At 37.0% G+C, this 10,156-nt stretch overlaps 1 protein-coding gene across 1 annotated transcript; it reads right to left on the reverse strand.

The window, feature by feature from the left end:
* Positions 1 to 183: 183 nt before the first annotated feature.
* LOC125226246 (lipoamide acyltransferase component of branched-chain alpha-keto acid dehydrogenase complex, mitochondrial) lies at positions 184 to 9,184 on the reverse strand. Its single transcript, XM_048130165.1, has 9 exons — positions 9,050 to 9,184; positions 6,724 to 6,875; positions 6,256 to 6,443; positions 5,766 to 5,887; positions 5,025 to 5,258; positions 4,165 to 4,431; positions 3,531 to 3,659; positions 3,039 to 3,110; positions 184 to 411 (listed from the first exon to the last, which is right to left on the reverse strand). Exons 1-9 carry the CDS (start codon positions 9,125 to 9,127, stop codon positions 247 to 249), a joined length of 1,407 nt encoding a protein of 468 aa, XP_047986122.1. The 5' UTR covers positions 9,128 to 9,184; the 3' UTR covers positions 184 to 246.
* Positions 9,185 to 10,156: the final 972 nt, after the last annotated feature.

Consider the following 10,156-nt stretch of genomic DNA (forward strand, 5'->3'; position numbering starts at 1 on the left):
ACGCTAGTTGAAAAAAATAATTGTATTTGATGTAATGAATCTTCCTTTAAATTTAACGGAGTTCAATAAAAACAGGGTGTAAAGTGTTTTTGTGTTGACATCTTATTGCAAAATTTCAGTGTAACCCTTACCAATTAAAAAAGGGGTTGAAAGAAAACAAGTAATTGATGAGCGAAAGTAACATTAAAGCAGTAGTAAAAAACCATTTATTTATAAAAAAATATTCTTCATACACTAAAACAATTGTTATAAATCTAAGAGAAGCGTGTAAGGGTTCTCTAGGTACTGCTTCACACGGTTAGAGAAGCGTGCCACAGTGGCGCCATCTACGACTCGGTGGTCGGCCGCCCAGCTCACTGTGAGAATGTGGGCCTTCACTACGTTGCCTTCGGCGTCGAAGCGAGGCAGGGTCTGGAAATTCAATTATAATATTATATTATAAGATATTCTTATACAAATTACCACCCCACTCTAACAGCGCGCGCGCAGCGGGCGGAACGGCTCGGAGTAAAGCCGCCGCGTGAACTTCTATATGCCTGAAGAGGGTCCTCCAAAATTGGCCCGAAACATGTCACAGCAGTAGCGATATAATAACGTGAGTTCAAACGTGGTTTCATTAAATATATACAAATTAACACGCATTCACTACCAGACAAAAAAAACCCGGCCAAGAGCGTGTCGGGCCACGCTCAATGTAGGGTACCGTAGTTTTCCGTATTTTTCTCAAAACTACTGAACCTATCAAGTTCAAAACAATTTTCCTAGAACTGAAATTATTTCACCACCCCCTTTCTTCCCGTGGGTGTCGTAGAAGTCGACTGTGGGATTTGGGTTAAATTGTGGCGTAGGCGAGAGGCTGGCAACCTGTCACTGCAATGTCACAATTTTCGTTTCCTTTCAACCCTTTAATTGCCAAGAGTGGCACTGAGACTTTTTGTAGTTTCATGTGCTCTGCCTACCCCTTTATGGGATACAGGTGTGAATTTATGTTTATGTATGTGAAATTATTTTTAAAGTTCTATTTTTGTGATTTTTTTCATATTTTTTAAACATAATATTATGGTTCAAAAGTTAGAGGGGGACACATTTTTTTTCCTTTAGGAGCGATTATTTCCGAAAATATTAATATTATCAAAAAACGATCTTAATAAACCCGTATTCATTTTTAAATACCTATCCAACAATATATCACATGTTGGGGTTGGAATGGAAAAAAATCAGGCCCCACTTTACATGTAGGGGGTACCCTAACATTTTTTCCACTTTTTATTTTACCACTTTGTCGGCGTGATTGATATACATATTGGTGCCAAATTTCAGCTTTCTAGTGCTAACGGTTACTGAGATTATCCGCGGACGGACGGACGGACGGACAGACAGACATGGCGAAACTATAAGTTGACTACGGAACGAAACCCTAAAAATGGCGGACTACGTCAGAAACCGGTCGTAATTTATAACCTCTCGCTTATTTGGCGAGCGGCGGGTTCTCCGGCAGCTGTACAAAGTGCACGAGTGCACACCACGCGGGTTCTTGGATGCGAAAGTGTTAACTGAGTTCCTCGTTGGCTTGGCAGGTAGGGTGACTACTAAACCAACTAGCAGGGCTTGGATACCGGTTAAATTTTCAAACCGTTATCATGTACTTGCGGACAAACCTTTAAATTTCGTTTTCGCTCGAAAAACCGCTATTTTTAAACCGGTTTTTAGAAGAACTCTTTCATAAAGGTTTCGTTCGATTAACCGGTTTAGAACAAAATAAACCGGTTTATTCCGCAGCATAATAGGCAATACAGGCCCCGTAGCCGAATGGCATTTCTCCGACGCCAAACGAAAGCGATACGCCGCTGGCTCTGTCGCGCCAATACGCAAGCGCGATAGAGATAGATATCTACTAGCGCTTCGTTTCGTGAGCGTTTCGTGAGCGATTGTGCCATTCGGCTAGCCACCCTGTTCTATCCAAACAAAAAACTCGCTGCGTGGACTTAGGTATTTAGGTGCGTCTCGCCGCTCGTCGAATAAACCGGTTTATTTCGGTTAAAATAAAGTTCTCATAACGTTCGCGTTCTTTAAAAAATTCGGAGTAAAATCGAAATAAACCGGTTTTAACCGGTAAAAAATAAACCTGTTCCAAGCCTTGCCAACTAGGTCAGACTGGTCGTCATTATAATAATATAATATTAGCTACTTTGTATAACCTACATTACATATTATTATAACCTACATTACATTACATATTTAGACATTCTAGCTCATTTTGTATATATATACGGTAATTAAAAAGTACTATAAGTACATATAGAAAATCACGGGTCAATGTTTAAAAAGTATTCATGCTTAGCGATTAATCTTAGATATTACATATAATATACTGTAGCAACATTGCCGAATGTGACATGTAACCCTCTTCTTATTTAATTTAACTACATATTTCTGTTAGTTCACTTATTACGTCTCCACGTTATAACAATAGTTGACAAGACACACCTCCGACGCGTAACATCTGTATCTCACACATTGTTTAACTATTTGTGTCATTATTTCGCATTTTCTCCATTTGAAGGGCTATTTAAGCTTTTGAATGCTAAATTGATCATTGTCAACATGCAAGTGCGTCAGCCTGAACCTTATCTTCATACACGGAGCTTTGTATTGAATTGAACTGCATGCGCATGAACTCCCCGTGTGGTGACGGGTTAAGAATTTCACCACCCCCTTTCTTCCCGTGGGTGTCGTAGAAGCTGACTGTGGGATATGGGTTAAATTGTGGCGTAGGCGAGAGGCTGGCAACTTGTCACTGCAATGTCATAATTTGGATTTTTTTCAACCCCTTTTTGCCAAGAGTGGCACTGAAACTTAGTAGTTCATGTGCTCTGCCTACCCCTTTATGGGATACAGGCGTGATTATATGTATGTAGGTATGTATGAACTGCATGCGCTAGATAACGGCTTTGGAAGTCAAAAGGCTCTTCGCCATATTCGGATACTTGAAACTTATTTATATTATTTATTTATTCTAATTCTTATACCAGTTTTACCTGTATTTTTCCTAGTGCGCCTATTGACACCTGTGGTGAGAATATTATAGGACTAGCATATGTTCCGCCGACCTGAAATCAATAAAAATGTTTAAGGTGTTTTTTGGAAATATTGAACACTTAATCAGGTACTCAGTGCATTTTTGCATTATATGATTCAAAGTCGGGTGATATAATTATGATAACAAAGAACCCGAATTCCCTTTTAATTCCTGTTTTTGTTATATAAATAAACAGAACTTGTGTCATAGGGCATTTTCTATCAGCTGTTTTCAAAAATCATCTGTAGGAATACGCGGTTTCTCTAAGTAGTTAAAACTACATAGTTTTTTCTGTCTTGTTAAAAGTGCAGTTACCACTAATTAAATAAAATCAGGTTTCTGAGATAACTGAAATTTGAAAACAAAAAGAAAACTAGTTTCACCCAGGAAAGTCGAATTTCCACCATGAATTTAATAACAATTAGTAGAAAATAAAATAAATAATACGTACGACTCCGACGTTTGACAGAGTGAAAGTTCCTCCGCTGAGATCATTCAGCCCGAGTTGGCCTTTCATCCCCTTCTCCTGCAGAACGTTTAGTTCCCTTGCTATTTCCAGTATACTTTTATTTTGTACATCCTGTAAAAAATGTTGTGCCCGTTATGTGCCGTATAAAATCATATAAACTGCTGCTTATTTGCAAAATCACCTATATATTAGTATTGTCAGTACTCATCGTGTTGCTTTATATATTTACTAGCTTTTACCCACGGCTTCGCTCGCGTTAGAAAGAGACAAAAAGTAGCCTATGTCACTCTCCATCCCTTTAACTATCTCCACTTAAAAAATCAGGTCAATTCGTCGCTCCGTTTTGCCGTGAAAGACGGAGAAACAAACAGACACACACACTTTCCCATTTAGTATGGATTTTAATGTTTCTTGTCAACGCTAACTAAATAATATGAACACGAGTGGGAAAATTATCAAAGAAATGGGAAGACTATTTTTTACTCATTTAAGTTTACTTGTTCAAAAATTTCACTTTGTTAGACTATGAATTTTAAAACTAGTTTGCTCTTTTGTCTGGCTTGCTTTGAAAAGATTTCAATCATTTATTTATTTATTTTAAACACATCGCATTTACCTTTATAACAGGCACTACCAGGCCATTCGGTGTGTCCATTCCCAGTCCAATATTATGACTAGCTTTATACGTCAGCTTCTCACAGGCGCTGTCAGGACTGCTGTTCAGCACAGGGTACTCGGTTAGGCTCAACGAAGCTGCCTTCAGTATGATGGGCATGTAGGAGAGCTTCACGCCTTGCTCCTCGGCTAGGGACTTGATGCTCTGTCTAGCTTCGTATAGCTTGGTCACGTCGTACTCATCGCTTAGGACTAGATGAGGAATTTTCTGAAATGAGAAAGAGCGACAGTAGTAATTTTCTAAAGATTCTAAATTAAAATTTTGAAAAAAACCCGACGTAGTGGACCGATTTTCTTGAAACATGGTTAAGAACACTTCCGACATTCAGCTTTCAAATCAAAAAAACGAAATCTAATTCGGTTCATCCATTCGGACAGACACACAGACAAACTGACAAATAGATAGACACATCAAATTTATATCACCGTCGGGGGTTTCCTAAATTGATCCTGTTACTGTCACGTGTTAATCTATACCTCTATTTTCGAAATATGTAAGTATAATATCTATATCTTTTTCATTTAGTTATTTCGTCTAAAATTTTATTACCATGGGTTTCATAATGCCAGTAATCGGCACCGTCCCATTTTCAACCGCTGGCGTGGCCTTAGCAGCAGTTATTTGTACAGCTTGTTTAGCTACTAGTGCACTTCATATTAGTGCTACTCAAGTAGTAGTAGTAGTAGTAATTCTCTTCTTTCGCTACAAAGAGTCTCAAACGCTTCACAAACTTTGTAGTTCACATCCTTAGATTGGCGAGTCGACTACAAAGTTTAGTATTGAACTTTTCAATTTCTTACCATAGATTCCGACATGGATTTCAACATGGCTTTCATGAAGCCAGTGATTGGCACCGTCCTATCCTCAACCGCTGGCACGGCCTTGGCAGCAGTTATTTGGACAGCTTGCACAGCCAGTGCGCTGGCGTCAGGCACCTCGTTGGATTTCTCAGCACTGATGCCCAGATGCGCTAAAACGTCCTCTTTCAACACTCTGCCGTGACGGCCTGTTGCTTTCACTGTGCTCAGGTTTACCTGAAATTGGAAGAATAATTCGATAAATAAACATCCTTCGATAATTAAACTTCTAGAAACGAGGGGATTTAAAAATGTTTTGGAGTCTGTGCGGAAACTAGGAAAGAGAAAACTCAGAGAATGCATAAGGCCGCATACAATTCACGAATGTTCTCTTCCCAAAATGTCTCGAATACAATATTATAAATAACTGATCGTTTTTTTGTCGCTTCCTTGATAAACCTATATCAAGGCAGCGACAAAGGCCTGCCTTAATCTGCGATAATTGGTTAGTTACTGACAGAAATTGCTGTGAACTCAGGTGTTAATAGTTTTTACAAAACAAAATGGTTGAGATAAGATACTGAGGGGTGTGTCACACACCCCTCAGTATCTTATCTCAACCATATCGAGATACTCCACAGTGGAGATCATTTGAAACACCTGAAGTGCAGACGCGATTTTGTTACCAACTTTTTGTCAAGAAATATGAATCACAATCTCGCATATAACTAAAACATCGCTTACTTTGAACTGCGCGGCTATCCTCCTAACAGCTGGTGTGGTCAGAACTCTTATTCTTTGGCTGTCACTTGCTACTGGAGCAGCAGCATCCTTCTTAACTTCTTCTGGCGGGCTCGGCGAAGAATCTATAATAAAAACTTTGTTAGAACAACGGCATACATTTTTGCATGGTTATAAGTAAATCAAAAGAAATCTGTACAGATTCTACAAGCCAAAACGATTGCCAAGTCTTTTGATTTACTTATATAATTAAATACATAACTAAAACAACACTTGAAGCACAAATGTCATCTGGTGGATTAGGTAGCGATTGAAGTATTAATATGGATATGACTCTAATTATTTTTTACTACACGCGAAAAAAATGTATCGGAACATAAAAGTAAAACCCTTTTTGGATGCTTTTGTGAATATTGGGCAAAAATTATGATGATAATAAATATAAAAAATGTTTGTTAATTATTTAAAAAGTTTTATAATGATATTATCATACCTTCAGTACCATCATCATCGACTTCAATGTCAATAAGCGGTTGTCCCACATAAGCCGTCTGGTCGACATCAGCATATAACTTGGTGATGGTACCATCATAGCGGCTGGTGATGGTGACAGCTGCCTTGTCACTCTGCACTTCGCAGATGTTGTCGAACTGCTGCACTTTGTCGCCTACTTTGACGAACCTTTAATAAAAATAACAAAATTGCTAGTCCAAAAATACCATATGCGACCTATTTAGTGTCTGTCAGCTGCTAGGAATATAATTATGTTTTATTATTATTCCTTAAATCCTAAATCCCTTCTTTTTGATAATAGTCACAACTGGCAGACCGTTGAATTTGGCATTAAAATTGCACTGAATTTAGTCACAAGATAGTTTTGCGGGTCCACTATTGTATGTGTTAGAAACTTTCCTGCGTTTTTTAATATTAATAAGTGTAATAAATAGGTACTCATACTCACCATTCTTTAACAGTAACTTCTCGGATGCCTTCTCCAATGTCCGATAATTTGAAAGCTACCACCTTATCCAGTATCCTAGTTGTGTGAAATGCTTTCACAATTCCTAATGCTTGCAAGCTGATTGTTCCTTTGTTTCTGAGCCGCAATCTATCCTGATGAGAAATATTAAATTAAATACTGCCGCCATCGGAAGTCCAGCTAAACAAATAAATATCAGTTTCGATGAGACAAGCGTTCTTATGCTACATATAAATGTACCATTTTTATGACTTAAAAAAAAAATCAGATGAAAAGGCCTGGTTCCAAATGTTGCAATTGAAACATAAGCGCTCTGTAATGGAAACGTGTAAACTTATTGACTGTAGGTACTACAACAAGTTAGACGATTTTTTTTATAACTAACGAATCTCCATATAAAAGCAATACGCTATTCTTCTAAAACGCTGGCTAAACCCGTTATATTTTAAACTACTAGGTCATTGACTGACTCTCTTGAAGCCTAGATCAATCAAATATACAGTTCTGATGTTACTATGATAATTGACAATATTTTTGCATCATACAACTCGAGTAGGTATGATGCAAATATTATCATATCAAGTGTTTGTACAAGTTTGAATTCACGATACTAATCCCCTTATTCATAAACGTTCACTAAAGTTATCAAGCCGATAAAGTTCGTTTGTCCCTTTCCGACGTATTGGTGTGATAGAAAGGGACAATCAAACTTTATCGGCTTGATAACTTTAGAGTACGTTTCTGAATAAGGGGGGTAAATATTTAACCGTAGAATACGTCCAAATTGTCCTGCTACTTTTACTAGTCCAATGATGACAAAATTAAATACAGTTAGTTATATCACGTGCTTAAATCTTAGAGCGTAAGGTTATTGAAAATGTAGGTACTTTAAATTAATTTATAGGTATTTACTCAATTTTTTTATGAGTTAATATATTATGATCGTTAAAAAACAATCTCGACATATTTAATAATTTAAATATTCTTATCACTCTTTGATTACGCCAGTATTTAGTTATTTCAATAAAAATTTGAAACCCTTCTTATCATCTCATTGCCTTATCTTATAAGATACGCTTAGTTAAAGCAAATATAGTTTATAATTTAAAAACAACTTGTAATTTTATTGTTGTTTGTTGCTATGGCATATCAATAGTCTAAGATTTTATCACATTCTTTGTATATTTGCGTCATGTCCTTACAGTAGTCTCAAAATTGCTCGAGTCTGTTTTTATTTATAAGATGCGTTAAGATAAGTTTATTATTTTGATGCAAAAATAAGTCATACCTTTCATAAAGTTTATAACGGCTTAACGGCACACGTAACATATTTTTTTCAACTCCCGTGTTGTTATTCGTCATTTACCGTGTCGTGCATAGATCGTTAAAACCCTACATAAAAGATGCCCGCCCCCGCCCGGCGCCCCGCGCACCCACGCATACGATATAGCTCTTAAAGCATTGTTAGGATGCCTTTAAGGGATATAGCGGGCCGCGGGGCGCCGGCCGTGGGCGGGCGGCGGCGCGGGGGAGTGCGAGCGACAGGGTGAGTGCAGAAACATTGCAGAGGACAAATCAAAATACTTATAGGAAACAGTGCGAATTTCAAGAAAGTTATTCTAGAAAACTATTCAAAAGTAAGTGCATGGTCGTAGAAAAAGTATTGTATGCAACGGTGTTTAACTGAGTCAAAAAAAACTCGTGGCGTCTTAATAACAATTTTCGGCTTCGCCTCAGATTGTTACCCACGCCACTCGTCTTTTTTGACCTCCTTTAAACGCCTTTTGCATAAAATACTATTTCCAAGTATCTAGGCAACATTTGCTATGGTAATTAGTCACGATTTTCTTTCTTTAATTGATGTGGAAAACTAAGTAAGTACTTCGCCCATGTGTTGATTGTTATTACTTGAGTTACATTAATTTACTTGGTTACCTACTTTACAAATAGGTACCTACATTAAAAGTTATGTATTATAAAATTAAAGGATTGACGTGTAGGTTGTTTTAATTTGAGTTAGTTCTGATTCTATAACAAAAATTTCCTTAATTTTCGTTTATCTACTTAATTTCAGTAATTTATTATTAGACGATCCGATTTTGTTTACTTATTAAAAACTTTAATGTTACGTCCCAATTAAAGCAATATATAACTTAGTTATCTCTAAGAACTATAAAATCAAATGCAATCATTTAACTTAAAACAAATATGATGTAACTTTCTGGTCCAAATATAATGTAAACAACCTCGCCCGTATATTGCTCCGAAAACCGGCAAAACGTGGTTTTTAATAACTAACAATACTTACATTGTTAACTAAAACACATGACATACGGCACTTGCTCACATTCCGAATGCTCACTATACAAGTTCTTAAAATCGACATTTTTAAATTATTTATTTATCATACGAGCATGACGCAGCCGAGCGGTGGGCTCTGCGCTCGGATCATACTGACTTATCACTATCAGTAACCTAGCGTTGCGAGGTTGCCAGTTATACACTTATGACAAACATTAAAACTACTTTAAAGAAGAATACTCCGTATTGATTACCCATATGGTTTGATGTAGAATACAGAAGTAAGCACTTTCGTTGGCTCGCGCCGCGTGCTCGACGTAAACGTTCGAAGACCTCAAGGTCAGGGATTGAATACATTACGACATAATACATTTCTTTTCTATAAACTTTTTATGAAGAGTATTAAGAATACATTAAATAATTATTTATTTAGAAGGCATAAATACCTTAGCAATTAGTCGCCGTGGTCGAAATCGACCAGGAGAGTAGTAGTACCTATAGTAAGTGTCAACCGGGGTGGCTTTAGGAAAATTTGGGGTTACTTTGATGATATTTGAACGGCTTTAAAATTAACAATATTCATGTTTTACTGAAACTGTTAATGTAACTAGTTAGATCAATAAATATTCTTGTAAATCCTCCCTAGAAAATCGCGTATTTACTTATAGTACGACTTTAAAACTAAATTTTCAAAGTCGCCCCTGGGGTTTAAAGCCACCCTGGTTGACCGTATATCTTTAAGGGCCACTTGCAAGTGGTCGGTGCAAGTGACGCTTAATAATATTTAAGTAGTAATATTTTTTTTAATATTTCATATAATGTTGGAGATCCATTCAACTCACACAGGTAAAATAAAACAAGATGACTAAGTGGATCTGTCATATTTACTCATTTTGTGATTATAAAAGGCAAGATTGCGACTTAACTGCTTAGTAATGTACCTAATTCGCGTATACAGGTGTTTGGTATGTGTTTGCAAAATCACGAGATCTTAGTCCAATCGTAGTGTTACCACTTTTTCATACGCGATAATGATTATGTTAACTTCGTCTATCAAAAAAATAGTTAAAACCCTCAAATCATTTAGGCTGGTTTTCTTTTATTTTCTAGATGT

This window comes from Leguminivora glycinivorella, chromosome 5 (assembly GCF_023078275.1).
Source record: "Leguminivora glycinivorella isolate SPB_JAAS2020 chromosome 5, LegGlyc_1.1, whole genome shotgun sequence".
Lineage (NCBI taxonomy): Eukaryota > Metazoa > Arthropoda > Insecta > Lepidoptera > Tortricidae > Leguminivora > Leguminivora glycinivorella.

Coding starts and splice junctions, on each gene's coding strand:
- LOC125226246 (XM_048130165.1), bottom strand. CDS start 9,127: ATGTCGATTTTAAGAACTTGTATAGTGAGCATTCGGAATGTGAGCAAG. Junction 6,876..9,049: donor CATGTGTTTTAGTTAACAAT/GTAAGTATTGTT, acceptor ATTTCTCATCAG/GATAGATTGCGGCTCAGAAA. Junction 3,660..4,164: donor TGGTAGTGCCTGTTATAAAG/GTAAATGCGATG, acceptor CATTTTTTACAG/GATGTACAAAATAAAAGTAT.